At 44.8% G+C, this 24,020-nt stretch overlaps 1 protein-coding gene across 6 annotated transcripts in view; it reads left to right on the top strand.

The window, feature by feature from the left end:
- The window catches only part of NARF (nuclear prelamin A recognition factor), a 331,765-nt gene that overhangs the window by 233,397 nt on the left and 74,348 nt on the right, over nt 1-24,020 (top strand). For all 6 annotated transcript variants that reach the window (XM_085616853.1, XM_085616850.1, XM_085616852.1 and 3 more), the window contains 2 exons: nt 16,130-16,248; nt 22,843-22,972. In XM_085616853.1, the coding sequence (XP_085472979.1) occupies nt 16,130-16,248; nt 22,843-22,972 (249 nt within the window). The remainder of the gene's footprint in view (nt 1-16,129; nt 16,249-22,842; nt 22,973-24,020) is intronic.

The raw sequence follows: 24,020 nt of genomic DNA, 5'->3' as shown, positions 1-24,020 counted from the left end.
TTTCAAAGTTCCCTTTTCAAACAATCATTATCAACGCCAAGTCTGGCCCTGGCACGGTAGTGCGATTTTTGTTTAGTATTAATAAAGTTTGACACTTTGGGCAGCAGTTTCAGCAGAGAGGAAAAAGAAGGAATGGGCATGGAATCCAAATACTAATCATGCATATTAGTCTGGGCCACTGGCATTTTGCGATTCTGCAGCTGCAGCGTTTTCCTCATAATTATGGATTTGCCAAACTTCCCAAATAATGCTCGCATAATAAATCTCACTTTTGAGAGTGATTAAGCTATTGACATTGTAAATAACAATGCCGTTTCTTTAAATGTTTAAAAAACATAAACAAAAATAATGTCATGAGCAATGCCAATAGCTCTAACTTTAACAATGCAGAGACCGTTGCATTGTAAATGCTTGTTAATAGCTTTTCTATTTTCGCCATATTTTTCTCCTGTCCAGCAAATTTTGCTTTTTCTTCCCAGGCCCAGTAGGTTGATAGACCTTTAAGAATCCCCCTAGACCAAGCCTTATACGCATCCCAGCTATATGCTAGGGGCAGATGTCATGTTCCAAGAAAAAAACTCCAATGTTCCCAGGGCTAACTTAGCCACTATCTCTTCCCTAAGTAAGATCCTCCTATTGACTGTCCACCTCCTTTTCCCTGTTTAGTCTCCCAAATCCACTTTTAAAAGCAGAGCTGCATGATCTGAGAGGTGAATAGGGAGATGGGGATATCCTGGCCACTCTCTCCACCTCTTTCCTGTCCATAAAAAAGTAATCTAGTCTGGAATAGTGGCTGTTCTTTTAACTATGGTAGGTGTAATCCCTGCAGTTCCTGTTTACTTTACGAAAAACACCGCGTAGGTTATAATTTTCCAGCATATCCACTAAATAAGCTCTCATCTTTGGGGAATTAAAATGAATCTGTACTGAGGATGTCAAGGTTATTGTCTAAGAGAATGTTAAAATCCCCCTCTAGGATAATATGTGCATTAAAGTCTACCAGGCTGAAAAAAGATTTGCCAGATGAGAGGTGTTGTCTATATTCGGGCCATAGTAACTCATTAGCGTATACAGACTTAAAAATATATTGATCTCAGCTATAATCCAGTGGCCTCCCTCATCCGCTTTTTATCTTGTCAGCTAAACTCCGGGTCTAATTTTAAATAGCAGGCCTTTACTTTTAGGCCATTGCGGTTGATTAGAGACTACAACAGTCTCCACCCACTTTTGTTTTGACCATAATTCTCTACATTCCTGCATTCTTAGGTGGGTTTAGTGTAACATAATTATTTGTGATTTATGTTCCTTCAAGTACTGCAGTATAATACATTGCCCACAGCCCATTAACATTACAACAAAGTATCTCGAGTACCCTTTTCTTCTTTAGATTACCTTCATCTCTTATACTCATTTTTTGTTTTTAGTTTTTCCTATTCTCCAATTGCTACTCCTATTTGGTGCTACTCTTCTACCCTGACTTGAGGACTCCATTTTTCTTATACTCTTCCCCCTAACCCCCCCCCCATGCTCCCCACCACATGTGATCCCCACCCTGGGAACGCTCCCATTCCTATGTCTAGGCCTTAACATAGCCTATTCGAGCTCCACCCCGACAGAGCGGTACCATCTCATTTCCTAGCTCATTAATTTTTCAGAGGTCCTGTCACTCGTAGCCTCCACAAAGAAGCTGTGTACTTCTTCAGGGTCCAAAAAGTTGTATATTTTGTTTTGCCACATGACCTTAAGGATGGCTGAAGATTTTAGTTGCACATTGGCCCCTAGCTCCCTCAACTCTTCAATTCTATTTCCCAGCTCCCACTGCCTATCAGCTGTCTCCCTGGAGATATCTGACCTGATTTTAAAAGTAGCCCCCAAATCTTGCAGTGACTTTTCCTTCAGAGCCAGACTTAACAGTTTCTCCTTCACAGTATAGGAAAGAAAGTTCACCAAGATCTTCCGGGGTTTTCCGCGCTCTGGGTACATTTTAAAGGGGTCTTTATGCATTTGTCAAACTTCATTCTCTCAATTGGAAAAACCAGCTTCCTGTAGGAACGCACTTCTCTGCAATTTAATCACAAAAGATTTAATGTCTGCCCCTTCAATGACTTCCACAACATCCAGGATTTTAACATTATTCCTTCTTGCATTATTCTCCAATTTTTCTAGTTTACCAGTCAAGGTCCTCTCTTTTTGCTTCAACAGCACAATTTCTTGTATATTCTATTGGACAGACGCGCTCTAACTCCTGTGTTTGTTGTGTTCGACCCTCAAACTTTGTCTCCAGACTAGAGCAAGTCACTTGAATCTCTATTTGATTTAACTCTGAGATCGATAATTGCTCCTTAATTTCTTGTGCTAGCTTGCCTAACAGAGCCTGAACTGGGTCCAGCCCTTTAACGGTCCCAATGTATTGCTCCCCTACCTGTGAGGGCCCGTCCGAGGCGTTACTCTGCTCAGCTTCGTTTGACTCTTCAGATGTTAAACAGGGAAACTTATTTTGCGTGGGAATGGCCGGGGAATCCCCTCCTTGACCACCTAAATCCAAGTCCATTACCCCTGCCATATTCCAGTGGTTCCCCGCAGCCGGGGACCCTCCATCCTCTTCTTCGCCCTCTTCTAGCCTAAGCTCTGATTTGACCTTAAAGTAGGATTTCAACAAGGGGGTAATCTTATGGGACCTAACGGTTAGAGAGTCCTACTTCTCCTTTGAATGGGGTATAAATCCTACCTTGGATGGGGGTATCCTACTAACCAGCGGTTTGCTCAGACGGGCGTTGCTTTGGGTCTTTGTTAGATGTCACCTTCACTTTGAAGATGACACACCTATTTTTGCCTTCGGGCTCATCTGCGCCCTGCGCCCAGATTGAACTATGGGACCTCAATGTGTATCTGGCGGCAATCACCTGTTGCTTCCCCCCTCTGACTTGGTTGATTATGCCCCCCAAAATCGCCTTGCTGGAGCAACAAGCTATCCAAGCTGCTCACGGATTGGGAACATGATGCCACAATCGATTAACCATCTATCCCAACATCCATTAGGGCATATCTGCAGGCACCGCTTCTCATGCTGCTCTTGCTGCCAGCCCTCCTGGCTCTAGCATAGCATTGCGTAACGGGCGTAGCGCCTACCTCAGGGCCCCCTCCAGACTTCTCCTCGAGCTGCTTGCTTCATCTATGCAGCAGACTTGTGCTGACGCTGCCACCAGCTGCGTTGCTGCCTCGCAGCGGGAGCACTCGCTGGACCGCGTGGAGCTGCCGAAATCAACCCACTGCAATATACCAGAGCGTCGTCCCTTGCGCGATTATCCGGCAGCCAATATAGTGCACTGGCGACGAGGAACCAAAACCTTCAGCTACTAGTGAGCTATCATGCTTTTATCTTACACTCCCTCCGGGTGGCTCCCGACTGGCGCTCAGCCAACCGCCACGTTCCCTGTGACGTCAGACTTCCCTCAAGCAATATCTTTCATTTGGGTTTAGCGTCCCGATTCTTTCGAGGAGATGCCCAGATGGCATGCTTCCCAACCTCCTTTCTCCGTTCCTTTGGAAGTTTGTATGTGAAAGGAAGTGTGAGTAACAGTAATGTCATCTACGTAATATGGGCGTCCTCAGTCCTGGCGAAAATACAGAGGGATGAACATGGGAAGCTGAATCTCGTTGGGGGTTTTCTATGCCTTATATCCTCACGTGAATGTATAATTATCGTAGTACTGTGCCCGCCTCACTGTGTACCATTAAAAATGCTTATTGTAATTGATGTTCTCTTGAGCAATGTTAATAAAAAGATTTTTTTTAAAAAAAGTAATGTAATGTACGTGAGATGGATCACTGTTTTGACATGTGGTTTCTAGCCATTTTTGTGTAATTCTACTTTCTTCCCAGTGAGGACGAGGTGGTTTGGTTCTGACACCTAGCAGCCTCCTGAGGTGCGCTGGGCAGGCTACACGCAGTCTCGGCGGTCCAATGATATCTTATGTGTGTGCACAGTGTCTGGCTGACACACTTTTATGAGCTGCTTTGAATGATTCAGGCAGCATGGTTTGGGAGCCTGGCCATAACGCTGCCATCTTACTCAGATCCTCCACCCAACTATCTGAGGCAAGATCACAATACATTTCTGGATGCCGTCGGTAATAAAATCAAAAGTATGGCTTTTTGGAAGGGAGAATGAGGATTTCTGTTGATTTCAAACATTCCTATTTGCAGTCTTTCTGCATTGCCTCATGGCTGTTATAGGTATTGTGATACCAGATGGTTACATTGACTATTAAAACATGTACCAAAAGGTGGGCTCCTGCATGCCATCTCATTTTCTTTGCTTTAGCCATAAAAGCAAAAGGTTGCTCTCAACCACTCTCGTTATCCTCACCCCTCGCCATCATTCTTGAATGTTCCTTTCCCAATCCAAGCTCGCCACACCAAAACCTCCTTCATGGACAAAAAAAGTAGAAAATAATTGTTTACGTTTTTCTAATTTTTTGGGTGATTGGTCTTCCCTCACAGCAAGGCCAGGACAGACTTCTGTGAACCAACTGATGTATTATTAAAGGCTGAGGGAGCGCAGCAGGAGGATGGCGCGGGGTTTTTTCAACCTGTCTTTAAGGTGAGAGGTTTTGCAGCGATCCCATGGCCCAAAGCACACCGGAGGGGCGTTGTGAGCTGGCAGTACAGAATGCTCCTTTGGCAGGCCTGCAACACTATCTTATAGCCCACAAATGGAGCATTCTGACTTGTTGACCAGCTTCCAGCTTTCCATCCAGGGATGCTAATGTTATGTATGGCTCCTAGCATGAATTACAAAATTCTAAATCACTGCTATGATGTAGCAACAGTGGGAAACTAGTTGATTCCCACTGCTGATGATCATAAAGGAATTCCAGACCATGCTGACGTGACTGTCAGAGAACCTGTCAGTGCAGAGCTGGCTCTCTGCTCAGTTGAAGAATAGGTGGCTCAGCTTTGTACGTGGATGAGGAGAGATGGCACAAAAGGTAGTCTGGTGGCTTGCAAGAGATCAATTATTATTTTGATACATTTGGGCAGGGGAGGTGTTTGACTGTGGAGAGGGTGGTTGGGCAGGTGGCAGAAAACCAGTTTTCTGTTAGTCAATATGGGCGGCTAGGGAGTGCAATGCAGAGGGTGCTTGACAGGAGACCATGTATTATTGTTTTATGTGAGTCATGGTAAAAATTGGAAAGGGTGGTGTGAGTTCTAGGAGTGACCTTTTTAAAAAATGGGTGGGGCAGGTATAGTAAATGTAGAGGGTTGTGAGGATGGGTGTTATGACACTGGATACTTATTTTATATTAGGAAAAGTTGCTGCTGTGGTTGTGTAGAAGGGTGGCAGGATGCTCTTTGTTTTTCTGGGGGTGGCAAGTGATGGTCAGAGGGCCACAGGGACTAGACACTTCGACCACATCTCACCTTTTCTGGCATTTCTTGACTGGCTTCCTATTAAAGGAAGTTCTATGTACAAAATCGTCTGCATTTTTCACAAGATTTTACACACCAACCGATCCTATTGCTTGGCCAGAAAACTGAAGCTATGTAGCAGCACTCGTCAACATCCAGAGCACTGACTCTCTTCTTCTGGAAGTCCCTGCATTCAAAACAAGCATTGGCAAATCCGATAGGTCTCCCCTATGCAGGAGCTATTGGCTTTGCCAATATGTTTTAGCAGTGTTGTACATTAGAATGGCTGTTGGTCAGCAGGGCTAAAAGTAAATGGGGTAAAAGAGTGGCATGGAGTGATGTCAAGTGGAGTAGAGTGGAGTGTTATGAAGTGGTGTGGAGTGACGTACAGTAGAGTTGAGTGGCGAGGAGAGGAGTGAAGTGGAGTTTCATGGAGTAGCTTACAGTGTTGTGGGGTGTCATGGAGTCAGTATAGTGTCATAGAGTGGAAGGGCGTAGAGTTGTTATAGAGTTCTATGGAGTGGTGTGGAGTGGAGTGGCATATAAGGTGTTGAGTAGAGTGGAGTAGATTGTCATAGATTGGAGTAGTGTTGAATAGAGTGGAGTAAAGTGGCATCAACTGGCATAAAGGGAGTTGTGTAGTGCGTCATAGCATGGAGGAGTGTCATAGATTGGCGTGGAGTAGAGTGCTGGAGAGTTGAGTGGCATAGAGTGTAGCAGAGTGTCAGTAGAGCAGAGTTTATTGGAGTACAGCATCGTGGAGTGTTGTGGAGTTGAGTGAAGTAGCGTAAAGTACAGTGGTGCAGAGTAGTTTGGCATAGAGTGCGGTGGCGTAGAGTGCATTGGTTTTGAGTAAAGTGATGTAGGGTTAATTGGTGTTGAGTAGCATAGAGTGCAGTGGCACAGAGTAGAGCATGCAGAGTAGAGTGCAGAGGCGTAGAGGACAGTGGCATAGAGTGGAGTGGCGTACAGTGTAGTAGCGTAGAGTGCAGTGGCATAGAGTGCAGTCAGGCAGAATAGAGTATCAGAGTGCAGGGCCTTAGAGTGGTGCAGAGAGCAGTGGCATAGAGTACAGTGGTGCAGAATAGACTAGAGTGCTGTAGAGTGCAATGGTGTAGAGTGATGTAGTGTGCAGTGGTGTAGAATGTTGTATAGTGGCGTAAAGTGAGGTGCAAAGTAGTTGGCGTAGATGCAGTGGCATAGTGTATTGGTTTTTAGTAAAGTGTAGTAGAGTGCAGTGGCATGGTGTGAAGTGGCGTGATTTGGAGTGGTGCAGAGTAGTATAGAGTGGCAGTGGTGTAGAGTACATTAGAGTAGCTTTTTTTTTAATAAACTTTATTTTTGCGTTTTCACAATACAAAAACATACATGCATATATGTGCAGCAGTCCATAGGCACCGGCTGTCTCATCATCAAGAATCGTCGTCTTAAGCAGCAAGTTAATATGTTCGAAGAAACATCAAATAAGAAGACCAATGGCATTAATAATTGCTAGTAACAGTAGGGTCCATAAACCGCCTTCACTCACAGTTGCAAACGAAAAGGCCATTTACTTCTAACAGTTACTTCTCTTCCTCCCACACTGAACCTGCCATTCAATATTGTGTACTTACATTTTGCATTTACAAAAATTAATCAAGCCAAACGGTGTGACGGGCTCACCCCACTCCCGCCAGGACAATGCCCTGTTCTAGCTGGGACTCAATTTCTTGTCTAAGAGTCTCGACATACTTCTTGTAGGGTCCCCAGATATCTTTGGGGCGTACTTGTATAGAGCTCACTGTTTACATTACAATAGGCGATACTATTCAACCAACCCTGGACATTTGGGCCAGTTTTCCGCCCCCAGTGCAGTGCCACCTCTCACTTAACTAATAAAAGACCTAATGCAGCTAACCTACGGATTTTTAGGGGGAAAGTTACAGTGTAGCCTAACAGGGCAACCTCTGGAATCTGGGTCAATGGGATGTTCAACATTTGCCCAAGTGTGTGGTGTACTTGCACCCAATAGTCGTGAGTTTCGGGCATGTCCAAGTGAGATGTGCGAAGTCCGCATGTGGTGCAGAACATTTACAACAGTTGTGTGGCTTAGACGGATCTATTTTGTGTGCTAGTGCCAGGGTAAAATAGATGTGACGTAAAAATTTGAAATGTGGGAGTTTGTGTCTGCTGCTAAGAGAAATGTCTTGGGTAACCGAGCAGCAATGCGCCCATTGCTTATCGGTGATTGTAATACCCAGGTCCTGTTACATTAGAGTAGCTTAGAGTGGAGCGTTGCAGAGTTCAGTGATGTAGAGATCAGTGGCAGACAGTGCAGTGTTGCAGAATATACTGTTGTTGAGTGCAGTGGTGTATAGTAGAGTGGCTTGGAGTGCATATGCGTAAAGTGCAGTCACATAGAGTACATTGGTGCAGAGTAGAATAGAGTGGCATAGAGTGCAGTGATAGAGTCCAATGGCATAGAGTATAGTGGAATAGAGTGCAGTAGTGCAGAGTGCATTGGTTTTTGAGTTACGTGGATTTGAGTGCAGTGGCATAGAGTGCAGTGGCGTATAGGGGTGCAGAGTAGAGTGGCGCAGAGTGCAGTGACGTAGAGTAGATTGCTTCAGAGTAAAGTGCAGTGCAGATTAGTGGCGTAGAGGGAATTGGTATAGAGTGTACTGGCATACAGTGGAGTGGTACAGAGTAGCGTAGAGTACAGTGGCATAGAGTGCAGTGTTGCACAGTAGGGTGGCAGAGTGGAGTGGCGAAGAGTGCAGTGGTCCATGGAGTATAGTGCATTGCCATAGAGTGGAGTGGAGTGGAGTGATGCAGCAAAAAGTGCAGTGTAGAGTGGCGTAGTGTGGAGTGGTGCAGAGTAGAGTGCAGTGGCATAGGGTGGTGCAGAGTAGAGTGGAGTGTGCATGATATGGTAGAGTACTGCCATTACATACAACACATCTTCTATTCAAATGACAATTACATTTTCACTTGCATATACTTATACTGATAAAAGTATACAGCACAAACGATAATGTGTAGAAATGTCATTGCTCAATGTATTGATTTGATTGTCAGCACAGTACATTTATAGAAATGTACATTTTGTTCTACGCTAAAAAATACAATAACATCGCACAGCCTTCCTGAAGCAGACCCCCAGTAGTCAGCATGAATGTCTCATAAATTCTCTCACTTTGAAGTCAGAGAAAGAAAAATAAACACCAAGCTCCCTATAAGACACAGCCTGACAATTGACATCTGTATTTGAATGCACAAGCAAATGTGGCAAGATAACAAGATTTAAAGGCCTGTTTACAGAAAGCTAGTTTGTGGAAGAATTTAGTAAACAAGGTTTGGGCAACAGGAGGGGCAAACTGGAGCCGGCCACCCTAAAGCAAACAAAGCCAGCAAATAGAAAACCTGAAAACGTTGGTTACAAACCACAAAGCCCATGGCAAGCAATGAGCGGAATGCATTCCTAGGTCAGCTTTCTGAATGTTCCCAAGATGTCTTTAGCAAGTCTAGGTGGCTGCGTCCTTAAAATGTGTGAACTAAATCGTTCCCTCTAAGGCAGTATCTTAAATTTGGAACTCACTTCTCCTCACATCCAGACCATTTCCTTGCACCTAGTTTTAAAAAAAACTGATAGACACTTTCCTGATTAAACCGGTCCATAAAACTCACTTCCTTCTAGGATTGAGTAAGTTTCAGTTGTAAAAATATTGCAGGACATTGTTTGACTATGGCTGGAATTCTCTGGCATTTGCATGAATTCCTTTGCCTTATAAACACATTGTAACTTTTTAGTTCCCAAGCTCTCCAGCTACTCAGTCTTTTCCCCTCTGCGCCAGGCATCTTTTTCTTGTATTGATTGATTTTCTTGGCATGTATTTAGTAGCTTTCTTTGTGTTCGTTTTGCAGGGCCTTGTACACACTATTTAAAAATTCTTAATTTTTTGGGGTCGAGGTAGAAGAGTCCATGTTGTGTATGGCTCGACTAGAACTCCTTCACATAGCTGTTGAAGGCAGGGCTGATGATTTGGATGGGGCATTCATAACATTAAATTGTAGAAGAGTAACTGAATAATATGGATATTTTTCTCCTCTGGGCTCGAAGTGATATTGCAGACAACTCAAGCTAAGCACTCGTTGTTTATTTGATGTGAGGTCGTCTTACCTGTTCTCTTTCTATGTTCAGAAAGCTGCAACAGTGTTGGCACAACATTACCCTTCTGCCTGTTTGCACTTCTAGCAGAGAGGCCAGGTTTGTCTAGATACGGTTGAGTCTGAAGTAGCTTCTCATCTAAACGCAAAACAATCCAGAGGTTAAAATGCTCATGTCTGCGGTTACCAAAAAAGGCTAATGCTACATGATCTCGAGGAGGGCAAGATAAGATGAACTCTTAGGAATCAGAATGAGGTGCCTCAAAGTGTGTCTCATCTTGAGAAAGGTGTTGAAAAGAGCACATCTGGTAACAAGTTCCAGTAAGTTGCCTGGTAGTCTTGTTAGGTCTCGCCTACCAGACAGCTTTTAGCTGTCTATAGTCGTAGCTAGTTGCTCGTCGCAAATACCTCCGATTTGTTGACACTGGAAAGCATTACCCATTCAAAGTACTTCCATTCGGAATCACTACAGCAGCACAGGTATTTAACAAGTGTCTAGCTGTAGTAGTAGCAGCACATCTAAGCAGACAAAATATTCATGTCTTCCCATATCTGGACGACTGGCTAATCAAAGCCAATATACTTCCCATGTGTCAACAACGCACTCCGATTACTCTTCATCAACTGGGATTCACAATCAACATACAAAAATCACACCTTCAACCATTGCATATTCAGCCATATTTAGAAACCATACTCAACGCACACTTGGGTTTGGCATACCCAAATCCAAACAGGATTCAAAATATTCAAATACTGTTGCAACAGTTTCAACCTAATAACAAATAACAGTCAAAACAGTTATGTGTCTCTTTGGCATGATGTCATCTTGCATCGCAATAGTACCACATGCTTGACTACATATGCATCCGCTGCAAGAATGTGTGGCACCCCGATGGTCTCAATCACAGGGTAATTTAAAAAATGTAGTATTGGTTGACAGCCACAGTTATGGCTCTCTACAGTGGTGGAACACACAAAACTGTCAAAAGGACGGCCATTTTTAGGTCTCGCCTGAGCCAGCGCTTTAGCGCTGCTCTCGCGAGAGCTTTTGTAAATGGGGGATCTGGAAGTGCAAACGAGTGCTTTCAGGCCTCCAAATACAGTGCATGTGCGCGCGCACCATTTGGCAGCCTGCACACCATTTGCTTTCACTTTCACGGCCGCTTTGATGTTTGATCGCGATCACGTTCACTTTTGCGGCCGCTTGTTTTGTCTTCCTTACTTATTTTCCTTCCTCCAAGCCTTTACCCATGTCTTGCTTACTTTCCACCCTCATTCCCTCTATCTCACCTGCATTTCATTTACTTCCTCTATGTCTCTGACCCCCCCCTTGCTTTCCTTCCTCACTCATGAATGTCTCTCTTCTTTACTTTATCTCCTTCTCCATGGCTCTTTCTCTCTTTTGCTTCCTTTCCTCCCACATGACTCTATCCCTCCCTTGCTTCCCTTCCTCCCTCCATGAATGCCTCTCCTTTACTTTCTTTCCTTCCTCCATGCCTCTATCCTGTCCTATCATGTCCTAATCTGCTGCCCAGTAACGTCCTACCTACGCTTCCCTTACCCCCACCCTTTCCAGCAGCCCGGGTTCTGCTCCGGGGGGGGGTGGCCTCCACTAAAGCCCCCGGTCCAGCCACAATCCCCTCCCTTTGGGGTGAGGGGGCCAAACCAAGGGGCAAAGCACTTATATTCATTCTGCCTGTCTTTGCCATCCCGGCGTCACCTCCTGCCAGAGTGGGTCAGGCTGTTGCCTGTCCCCTGCCCTTATTTGCAGTGATATTGCAAGCACCCATTACTCTACTCCTCTGCATCTTCTCTAAAATAGACGCAATGAGTATTATTATTTTTTCAGGGAAACTTATATTACACGTTGCTTTCCTTGATGCAGCTACAGACATTAGGCCAGGATGGGCTTTAGAGTCAGAAGCGCCTGGTGCGACAATTTTTTTAAGGATGTTGTTGTTATTGTCATATCCCAAATCACATATGCCAATAACTCCTTCAGTGCTATTTGTAGATATTTCTAAAATTGTGAACTTTGATTCAGCTGTATTTCTCGCCAGTGTAAGCAACTCATTGGATAAGAAGTATTAGTTTTTGTTTCCATATCTCTATATATTGACCCATCCTCTGTAAACCAGTGACCTTTAGAACTATCGATTAGAGCGGGGAATTTGATGCAGGGTCGTTCATAGAACTCAAAGATAACACTTAGAAATATAGTGCATATATTATTTAACGAAAAGTTAAGCAAGTGAAGGCAAACAGTAAACACCCCCTAGGCTCGCAGAAGTGCCGATCACAAAAACAGGAAAGACTGCACTGTACGCAGCACAAGGCACACAGGCTGCACCCTTTGCTTGTCCTGTAATGTTGCCCCGTCTCTGCGTGGGCGCTGCGTCCAGTGGGTACACGGGTCTGGAGAATTCATTCAAATGAGAAGGAGCCAGTTATGTAGTTGGTGGTTCTAAAAATGTGGTATCGATCGAGTCTTCTTAGGCAAATGCGGCACACCCCTGCTCTAGGTCACACCTCAGACCTCTGTGTTCTTGTCCAGCTGAATCGGGTCTTTAAACAAACACGCTGCGTGATAACCTCACCACACGGCTGCTTTGATGCACTCTAGGGAGATGAATCAAATTCAACCACTCATCTAACCAATCAGAACACCCAGTCACTAATCCACCTGCTCATCTATCTACACATGCACCTACCAATCTCTCATTCATCCACCCATCTGCCCACTCGACCATTCCTCCACCCGCTCTTCCAGCCACCCACTCATCTATCAAAGCAGGCGCCCGCTGATCTCGTCATCCATCTGCTCCCTTGTCCCTCCCTCTAGCCGCCCATCTGCTCATCCACCCACTCATCCATCGTCTCATCCTTCCCGCCACTCATCCATCCACTTATCCTTCCTGCCACTCATCTATCAAAGCATGCACCCGCCGTTCATCCATCCATTAATTCATCAGCTCACGTGTCCATCCCTCCGCCCGCCCATGTTGCGTGCCTGTGGGAAGAGTCCAGGAACGCGCATGTTCCCCATTCCTTGTGCGCAGCTCCCCCTCTGTTTTTGCTCTTCACGCGCGGTGGGTGGCTCCAGGCCCTCTCACTAATTTGCTGTTTGGGCTGAGAGCGCCAGGAGTAATGAGGGGGCGTGAGAGGCAGCGGCGGCATGGCCCCTTCATTATTGGGAGTCCCTTGTGTACTACAGCAGTGCCCTGGGGGCACGCACGTAGACCCCCATCCAGCACTGTGTGCAAGACGGCCCCTGGTGTGAGCAGCATCTAGGCACAGTCCTAAAACTCCGAGCCTCAGAATGGAAAGTGTTGGGGCAGGACATTCAGAACTGCTCGAAGTTCACACATGTGATAGATATGGCGAGTGGACAGGTATGTGGGAAGCATGGGTGAAGTAATCACAGACATGTCAAACTGTGGGAGATCATGTGCTTTATCTGCCTATAAATACAGTTCTCATATTTCCATGGAATTTGCCATTTATTAGAGTTTTTTTGCTCAACAACATGTCCGAGACGTTTCGCACAGACCTTCAGTATGTCTTTACGGTTGTGTGAATGCACGTTCTGTAACTTTTGAAAGTTTACTGTGCATACGGAAACATCCCTGAGCTCCCTGACCTCGGCAGGGTGGTGGATTTCCCCTCCTGGACAGTGGCGTTACTGTGTGGCCTTCTGGCACGCATCTGTAGAATGGCTGGACCCCCAATGTACAGGGTTTGAAGATGACCACTGTGTCTGTGTGTGTAAACATCGACTGTATTAAATACCCCTCTCAATAGCCCCCCGTGTAACTCTAGATTGGGTCTGGCTGTTGGGGGCCATTGGTGAACCCTTCTCACCAACAGCTTCAGAAGCATAAACAAGCATTTGCAATGCAATAGGTTTCGCATTTGCGAGAGTTTAAGCTACTAGCATTGCAAATAACAATGTCTTTTATTTGTTTTAAAAACCAAAACATAAATAAAAGACATTGTAATTTACAATGCGAATAGCTCAAACTCCTGTAAATGCGAGACCTATTGCATTGCAAATGCTTGTTAGACCCTGTTCCCCAGATCATTCTCACTGCAGATGCATTCCTTACACGATGGTGCACTCACCTACAAAATCTCACAGTACAGGGTCTCTGGGATGCCAAACACCGGAGTCTCCACATCAACTACCTCAAGCGTCAAGCTGTTCACCAAGCATTGAAAGCGTTTCTAACTCACCTGGTAGGCAAAGTTGTCTTGATCTGGACGGACAACATGACAACTATGTACTATTTATAAAAATGGAGGGGGTGGGGGGGGGGCACTGTCAACAGTTATCACACCTATCGCAAACAATTTGTCATTGGGCAATACGTCACAACAGCCATCTGCTAGATGAACACCTCCCAGGGATGGGCACCCAGTTTGCCGACCTCCTCAGCAGGATGCAGCAACAAGTCCATAAGTGAGAATTCCACCCCCAATTACTCCTCCCTTGCTTCTATAAGTGAGTTTTTTCCCCACAAATAGACCTTTTTGCAACCATAGACAATACAAAATGCCCAAAGTTCACCTCCAGGTTCCCACACCCACTGACCAAAGGCATTGCTCTGTGGATGAACTGATCAGGGATATTTGCCTACGCTTTTCTGCCTCTCCCACTTCTTTCGTTTGTGTTTCGGAGGCTCAGGGAAACATCTCTCACTCTCATTCTAGTAGCTCTCACTTTGGCTCATCAACCATGGTTCACTACACTACTAGAATTCTCAGTAGTTACCCCACAAGAAGTTTCCTCTGAACCCGAACCTTCTCACTCAAAACCATGGAGAAATCAGACACCCAAATCCAAAGGAGCTCAACCTTGCGATTTGGCTCCTGAGATCATAGTATGTGGATAACTTAACCCCCCACATGAATGTATGACTATTCTTGTAGGAGCTTGTAATCCTACAACTAGCGGTTGTTATGCAGTGAAGTGGAAACAATTTGTCTTCTACTGTCGGAGTAAAAAAATCTATCGATTTGATGCAACTATACAAAACATTGTTTGCTATCTTCTTCATTTGTAAACATCCGGCCTTGTTTCCACATCCATAAGTTAACATTTAGCAGCAGTGGCTGCTTATTTGCAGAGCAAACAGCATCTGTCTTTGTTCAAAGTACCAGTTATTAAAGCATTCATGAAAGGCCTTAAAAGGAGTTCCACCTGCACCTGCATGGAATCTGAATATTGTACTTAACAGACTTATGGGTCCGCCATTTGAACCATTACATAAATGTCCTCTCCAATTTCTATCTTGGAAAGTTGCTTTTGTAAGAGCCATTACCTCACTTAGACGTGTCAGTGAGCTCCAGGCCTTAACATTGGAAGAAACTTTCTTTCAAATACACAGAGATAGAGTGGTTCTTAGAACCAACCCAAAATTTCTTCCAAAAGTGATTTCATCTTTCCACCTCAATCAGTGAGTTGAGTTACCTGTTTTCTTCCCACAACCAGATTCATTTGCAGACAGGGCTCTTCACACATTAGATGCCAAAAGAACTCTAATGTACTTTATTGACAGAACTAAAGAATTTCGAAAAACTAAACAACTCAACTCACAAAAGAAAGCCCATATCCAAGAAAGACATTTCTAGATGGATAATTAAATGCATTCAGATATGTCATGACAACGCTAAAAGAACTTTGCCTACACCCCTAAAGCACGTTCTAATCATAAAATAGGGGCTTTAATGGCTTTCCTGGGCAATAGTCCAATAGCTGACATTTGTAGGGTAGCTAAATGGTCTACCCAACACAGTTTCACCAAATGTGTAGATACTAATGTATTAGCACTCCAACAAGCCAATGTAGGGCAGAAGTGCTACGTACTCCCTTTCAAACTACTTAAACACCCACAGGTTAGCCACCGCTTTTGGAGAGTGACTGCTTCACAGTCTATGCAAAGCATCTGTATCTACAGCCACACATGCCTCCAACGGAATATGTTAATTACCCTGTAATCATTTGTTCGTGGCATGTAGTGCTGTAGATTCACATGCGCCCACCCTCCTCCCTGGACACCTGTGGCCGTTGCAGTTTCTTTACACTACACTATTCTCTTTGCATGAACATCTCTTTTCATAATCTCACTCCATTCTCACCCGCCTTCGAGAAAACAATCTAAGAATGAAGTCGATGCCCATGCGCATTATCAATAAGAAGAGGATTTACTTGTCTCGTGACTGGAAAGACTTCTTCGAAGAAAAACAACTTGTACACGTTCGTACCCAATGCTAGATGGCAGAAGTATGCAAAGCGTGTGAATCTACAGCACCACATGCCACGAATAGATGCTTACAGGGTAAGTACCATAATCCTGACTGCTGAGAGTGAGAGACTGATACAGTTAAAGCATTGAAGCAGTTTTCTTTTGCTCTGTATTATTCAACTGTAATATTTCCGTCACTGGCACATTTCCAAGTCTACTAGATTCGGTCCTTCTTCCTTTTTATTCATTTTGGAAACACTGCTTTTGCCTCTGTCATCTTTTCAGTTGTAAATACCCAGAAATAAATTATTTCTAATTTTTAGGCTGGATCCGGTACGCCGAAAGGATTCTTGGTAATCCGGTCATGCCTCATATTTGCACAGCCAAATCCCCACAGCAGATAATGGGCTCTCTAGTGAAAGATTACTTCGCCAGACAACACGTAAGATATGTTCCTATTATATACTACATATGTAAATCTTTCCACTCTAATCTGTGTATTCTCATGGTAAGGATTTGTTTTGCTGTAATTCAACATCTGCATTCTAACAATAATGTCCCCTTCACATATAATTATGTGTTTGTGACTTCGATATAGCACTCGAGGCTATAGGGGCATAGTAGATGCAAAATAAAACCAGTCAAATGATAATGATAAACATTGCTGTCGTAGTGGACTTTAAAAGCAAACAGTAGTGCTCTTTTAAAAAGAAGAGAAGCGCATTATATGCGGACCACCGCAACTCAAGGGTGGGTTCTGCGAGTGTGAAATGCTTTAAACTCAGTGACAGAGTTACTAGGGCCGAACAGCCTCGGCTCTACAGCTGGCTTCAAAAGCGATAGCATGGTCGCAGAAAAAAACAAGCATTGGCATAGCCAATAGGTCACGCCTTTGGGACCTTATAAGTGTTCAGCCATGCAACAGTTGATGTTGTTGCACCAAGGCTATTGTGCTGGATAACTAAACACTTATAAGGTCCCAAAGGCGAGACCTATTGGCTAAGCCAATGCTTGTTTACAATTCACATTGGCCCCTCTGAATTGCAAGGCTTGTGTTTCTCCGAATAGAAATTCTGGTCACTGGCTTTTGCCACACAGCTGGAGAATGGGTGAACGCTGAGAGACTACGGAGGTCTAGAATTAGCAGGCAGTGGTCCCCCTGCTGAGAGCACATCAGCCTACATCAGTCTTTTCTGCCCTGCTGTGCCACACGGAAGTGGCATAATCACATGGAAGAGGATCCAGGTGTAACAGCACATACCTACAGCACCAGCACTGGAGCTGCTAGATTCTAAGGTTCTGCTAGAGGGTAGGGGGGCTTTGGAATGAGGGGATTCACTTTTCTCAGACATTCCCCATATTTCATCTGAAATGGAGGCACGAGATGGATATGGTTACTCTTCTGTATCATTTTATGCAACCTGATATGTTGTGTAAGTGCCGGAATGGAGCAGCACTTTCCGTGAGCTGAAGAAGAGTCAGGGTATTTATTCAAGTGCTGCTTGGCTGTGAAGATGGAGTCTGTGAGTGTTAATGCCTCTGTTCAATTCTTGACTATGGTCACTCTCCCCTTTTTAGACTATCTTACTCGCAGGACTCCTAGCCAAAATTATTGCCATCACAGTGTCAAACATCTTAAACATCTAACAAGGAAACAGTATTATCTTGGCTGCTTCTCCGGCTAAGTCATGTTCATTGACAAATGTGACAATCAGGCCTAACTGCTAACTGAGACGTGCGGCAGTAGAAGCAGTGGGGTAATAGGGTGGAGAGCATTCTCTGAGAGTGAGAATGTGAGGTCTTAAAGACAGGATGCCTCAATGTGAGCGGTCCGTGGTGGGGATTCCCTTCAGACCGTCTCCCGATAACGGATGGTGTACAATATGGTGTATGGAGGCTCCCCAGGAGGGACAGTGAAATTGCACCATACATGTTCCCGTGTTGTGCCGTTTTCTTTAAGTCCAGTCCATTGCCTGACTTGATGATCTGAATGATCTCAAAAGCCCGTCCTTACATCTGTGGGACATGTACACACTTCTAGTCATTCAGTTGTGTCTATCCTACACTATACCTGATGTCACTAAATCCCCTGTTCCCTTTGTGCTGAAATAAAGAAAATCATGTGCAAACGAGGTGCAGTATTGCCAAACACAGACAGGATTCTAACCTGGGCCCGTTTGGGCCCTTCTTTGGAGCTGGCCCCAGAGCACGTACACCCGGCCACCCTTCTGTCTTCCCCCTTGCGCTGCAGTGCGGAGGAGCTTTGGCATTTATCAGTCATTGGTGGTTTACCTTGTTCGATGCGCCTCGTCAACCGCACATCGCATGTTGCGTGTGCCACGGACATTGTTTGCTGTGACCTACATGCCCATGTACACGGCCTTGTCCCCGCCCCAGCTCTCGTGCTGGCTCTGGCCCACGAGTCCCCACCATGGCCCGATGAGTGCTCATTGGAGACAAATTGAATTTGACGTATAAATGTGACTTGTTAGTGCACAGTTAATCGATTGCCATTTTCTGCTGTGCTTTGTTGCGGGCTATGGAGTACTCGGCTGACGGCCTTGAGAAATGTGTCGGGTACGATTGTTCCTGGACAGCAGGTTTTGTGTGCCCCGCCCGGGGTGTCGGATGGCAATGTTCATTCCGGGGGAGAGGACACACGCGAGAGCAGGTGGACTCACTGAATGTGCCGCTAACAATAATGTCTAAAATAAGATGCAGGCTTGGGTGGCCCGTTTGCTCCATAATGTGACTCTGTGTTGCTTGCATGGAATGTGACATTGGCTGGTTACGGGTGGCACTTGAATCCGTCGCTTGAGATGCCCTTAGCGGAAGTTGGTGTGCACAGCCTGTGCCTTTTGTCCCTTAAGTACGATTTTGCTGCTTAGTTACTTCATGAAAGACATGTCTCAGTCCTCGAGCTCACCTCGTGACACTTTACGGCTCTGTGGTCTTTGTGGGGAGCGATGAACCACGCACACACGCAGAGACAAGAACTCCGCTCCTGCGAGCCCTGATTACAAGTGAGGGCGCTCATCGGATAGCATACTCGCTGCTTCATTTTTCTCTTGGCCTGGTTGGCCCCTGACACAATAAATCTAGGTACAGTTATGCGGGGATTGGAGGTTGCAGTTGCTATGGCGATTGTTATCTGGTCAGATCTACATCATTACTCATCCACGGAGTTACCGTGATAGCTACCGCTTGCTACCCTGCCTGAGAACTCATTCAAAGACTAGGTGAAAGTTCTTCAATGGTTGTCATGTCCCGTTTTATAATTACTGAGAGAAGAGAGCCACCATGCATTTATTTAGCTGTTCAGAGATTACCAGAGATTGCTTGAGCCCTTTCCTATGACAAACTACTCATCTTGTAGTCAAAACATCTGGATGAGCTACAAAAAGATGCATAAAGCACACACCCACACTAACAAGCCCGGCCGCGAAAGGAATGTGAGGTATGCAGCTGGCACCCGGCCGCGCTGCTGCTCACTCCCGAGCTCCCTAGGCCAGGGGAGAGAGAAGGAGGGACATGCACCTGCCTTTGGCCAGTTCCGTGCTGTTTTTCTTAGAAAGACGCACGCAAAGGCCAAGAGGTGTCAGCAAAAAAAAAAGCACACGCACAAGCGTGTGATCAGAGTTGAAAGGCCTTACTAGAAGCCTAGCAGGGCAGCGCATGCGCTGGCTCAGGCGAGACCTAAAAAAACCTCCATTTTCGCCAGTGCTTTGGTCTGTGCTCAGCCCTCGGACATTAATGTGCTCCTGCCTACATTTAGATGGATAACTGTACCTTATTCAGAAACATAATCTGCCTGAGCATTATTGTCTTGCTTTCTCTTCACCCTTTCGCGAGGCGCTCTCCATCAAACAGCAATCATGGTAGCTGTTTTTCTTCCATTAACTGTTTTGTGTGCACCAACAGCCATATTTCTTGCTTCAGCAACTGTCAGGAACCCAGCGAACTCTCTGGTCAGACTAGGAACTCTTGTGTGCTAGTCACATAGAGCAGCTGTTTGAGAAGCACGGCTCACACAGGAACAGGCCTGCCCAGTCTTCAAGGCGGGTTGGCAGCCTTCTGCAGAAGCAGTGTCAACTCTAGTGCAGGGAGATAGATCAGTGGGTTGCCCACCTCCTGCAGTGGTCTAAATTCCGATAGTGCCATCTCATTTTAAGCTCCAGCAAATACATGCTGTTAAATTGCTTCATATACACACTTGTTATTTAAAGCTCCAAGACATATAAATGTATACTTCGAGCCTCACCAGCCGGAGGTCGTAGGTGAGAGTATTTGTGTATTATTTTCTTTTGAACTTGTTTTTGGAGTACCTTCCTTGTTGAACTTTTGGACATAAAAAAAGTGTTAAACATAAAGCTCCAAGACACAATTCGAACGAGCCATGTGCAGTAAAAGTAAGGTTAAGGGGTGATTCCATCCCAAGGACGCAATATTTGTGCCGTTCCATCTTCTTTTACACATCATTGCGTTCGCGAGTGCAAGTTCATTGGATCATTTGAAGTAAACAAGGGCTACAAGTCCAGCAATGCAACGATTGGTCGCTAAGCGAATCCCAGGGTTGAAGCAGGAGGTCGTCAATGGTGTTCAGTCGTCAGGCAGCCTTCTGTATCCGGCTCCTTTGAGCTGCGTTCTTGTTATTGACAGTGAAACGTCTGAGGCGGAACTATTTGGTCAATTTAACCGAGTTTTTGCTGTCATTTGCATATTTGATTGGATGCCATTCACAGTGACGCGTCGTCTGTGCGCGTGCTCGTAGCCGCTCAGTTGACACGGTCTCCAGCATTGTGTGTATACAGATCTGCTGGACCGGAAGGAGTGTAACTCCAGTCCAGTGGTAGTCACATACATTTGCCATAGATACTTTTAAGTTACCTACAATGAACATCGGAGCCTTTGAGTGTGTGTTTTTAAAATGAAGGATTTTGATCAATGGAAATGGAGCACTAGAATGAAACGCCTGAGCCGCGCATCTTCTATTCGTGTGTTAAACAATGTCTGCAAACAGAGGCGCTGTTCAGATCCTGCAGGCAGTACCTCGGCACCGCAGCTGGTTTCGTAAGCAAGGACATGGTCGAGAAAAAAACAGTGCTTTGGTCTGTGCTCTAGCTCTCAGTAATAAGTGTCCTTCTAGCTACATTTAGGTGGATAATTGTACCCAATTCACAGACTCAGTCTGTGTCAAGTTCTTGTTTACGTATGTTACGTTTGCAGAGTAAACAAACGCTCCCTTTCACACGCCAAACAATGGACATCTCAACCGGTCAGAGGGGCGACCTTGAACTTTCAGTTTGTGCTTCTGCCTAGATGAATATTTTGGTGGTGACGTCAGAAAAGGCGACTTAAATGACAGTCAGGTCAGCCAATGAGGAACGGTTGAGGCCTATTATGACCTGGCTTATATAAGGTGCATGGTATCAAAGTTCATTTTATTTTGGGCCCTGCCACTGGCCAAATCTGGTGCAGATATCAGCCTCAGATAGATAAAAGGCTGAGTCTGAGCCCTTTGGGTCTGCCCCTGTGGTGTTCTGAAGTTTTTACAAACAATGTATTGCCCCAGCCTCATTGCAAACATTGAAAGCACTACATAAAAATGTGTAAAGCTGCACTGACCAGTTCTGTTAAGTCAGTCTTCTAAATGATGTATATATTAAAGGCAGCACACTCACCAGCTGCCGTGCATACGAATGGCATCCTATTTGGAAGTTACCATATTTTAAGCGATGCCTATAACTTAGACATTATTCTTTTTTGTTGTTTTTGTTTTGTGTAGTGGGCCTGGAGTGCCCACATTCGAGTGTCATTTCACCCAAAGAATACAAGTGTTAAAGGGTAACATCAGAGAATCATGGAAGACTTGTATTTAGCACAAACTCATGTAAAAAAAAATTGACAACACTGGCGTTCTCCCGTCGTTGGACGCTGACAGCCTGGTGAAACCTGAACTTCTTTTTGACATGCGTCTTACTCAATGGCTTCTGTGAAAAGCCCCTGCCACACACCGTTCTTCGTCATGGTCTCTACAGATCCCAGCCACTCGAAACTATGCAAGCCCAAGAGTGACGTGTAAGGACAGCTGCAGTGATAGATTTATTTGTGTTTGTGTTCAGTGCCAAAGTGTAGTTTATGACAGACAAGTGCATAGAGGTCAAATAGCCCAAATGCCAAGGGTAGCTGAAGTGACATCACATGTTCTAACTCCTTATGACATCACAGCCATGACCCAATAGAACACTCCTAGCCCCTCAACAGACTTTTACTTTCTGCCACGGTTGGAGCGGTCTACAGGGCAATCAGGCAGTGCCCAACAGGTTGGTCTGACAGGTTACTGTGTGGGCTGTTTTTTAGGCTGTCTGTGTCTGTCGTAGTACCTTTTTTAATTTTATTTTAACTTTAAGCCATGTTGCCCAGCAGCTTAGCTGCTGTGCAACCTGTAAAAACATTGGTCAAGTTAGTAAACGCGTAGGCGAAACCCATTGGCTTTGCCAATCCTTGTTTATACTAGACCAGCAGTTACAACGAGAACATTTGCTGTAAAGGATGCAAGGCAGCATTTCCATATATTGTAGTGTTTATCTAACTAGAAATAGACTTCTGATAAGGGCCACACTGTCCATGCATTCAGTGCCTTAGTCTACGTTTTGCAGCAGAGTTGATCTGACTTTACCTTAACATTTTGAATTCTGTGACTTTCATCATCTTTAAAATCTTGCCGCAAGTACTAACTGCATATATTCCTTTATACGTTTTGCGTTTGTCTCAACACACCCTCTTCAATACTGTATTCGTACTTAACTGCTTTGCTCGACCATAATCTTACAGAAACACATAACTTCTGGCTGGGCATCCAATATTTTCACCACGATGATAGAAACAGACCTCCTAAGTTAGATACGTTTTTATTTTTTAACCTATTTACAGAAATCGTTCTCAATTATTGTGTTTGAAGTACAGTGAGATTTTTTTTTTTAACTTCAGCTCCATGAGGTCTGTAATGTGTTCTCTTATTTGCCTCTTCCTATAGAGTCTGTCGCCTGACAAGATATTCCACATCATTGTGGCCCCATGCTATGACCGCAAGCTGGAGGCGTTGCGCGATGACTACTTCGCTGCCTTGTACAATGTTCAAGACGTTGACTGTGTTTTAACATCAGGTGGGTCAGAGGAATTGCTTTTCCACAGCTACACTGTCACGCTTTTCTGTCGTCGTGAACGCTGGGGTAGATAAATGGGTTCCATTACTGTATATTTCACAAATGTACACACTAAATTCACCCAAGTGCCTAGTGACTACTCAGTTTCAGCTGGCCACTTAAATAGACCTGAACACTCTAGATTTTTGGTTCTCTTGCTCGCTCTCGGAATCCATGTTCTATATCTTCATTTAGACATGTTGCAGGCCACACTAAAACATATGGTATTAGGATTGGTAAGAATCATTACAAATTCATTATATTTAGCTGTGCATGCATGGTATTATTGTTCCAGTGTGACCCAAAGTTTTATTCATACATCTACTGATTCTGACTCTTCTGTTTTGACCTGGATGCTCTAAGCATTCTTTACACTTTCTGCGAAGCAACATTTGGTAATGTTACTTCTCACTTCATTCTTTCCTCTGTGCACATTCCCTTACACTGTCTTACATCACAACCCCCAGGTAGGCAAGTACTTGTCCACATAAAAATGTAGTCTTCTGTATGGTGTGAATTCTCTTTGGGTATTTTAATTACTGTCACATCTCCAACTCTTCCTTTAATCCAGTATCATTATGTTAGGTAGAAAACCCATTTGTCTTGTGTATTCCCATATGATTTGATTTCTGCCTCTTATGATATTTGTTGTGGATCAGGCTTGCTTGCCTGCCCTTAAACACATGTTTTACGTTAAAACATTTGTTTCTCTATTACCCAATGCAGCACTTGCTACAATAGCCCAGTCCCGAATCCATGTTCAGACTCTTTAGATTAGGAACTAGACCGGTCTAAGAGGAAATTAAAAGCTCAAGCCTCCCTTTTTGATTGCACCTGGACCAATATGAGGCTGTGAAAGAAATATGTTTCTCTTCTGGCAGCCTTCCCATACCCCACCATGCTGCTTTATTGTGCTCATAAGTGCCAGCCTCTGTGTTTGGATCTGTCCTTAATAATGGAATGTTCGAGGCATGTGGGCTGCTGAATTCATATCTGTGCATAGATCGCC

Source organism: Triturus cristatus, chromosome 7 (assembly GCF_964204655.1).
Source record: "Triturus cristatus chromosome 7, aTriCri1.1, whole genome shotgun sequence".
NCBI lineage: Eukaryota > Metazoa > Chordata > Amphibia > Caudata > Salamandridae > Triturus > Triturus cristatus.
The sequence above is the reverse complement of the archived record's forward strand: the minus strand, read 5'-3'. Positions and strand labels throughout refer to the sequence as shown.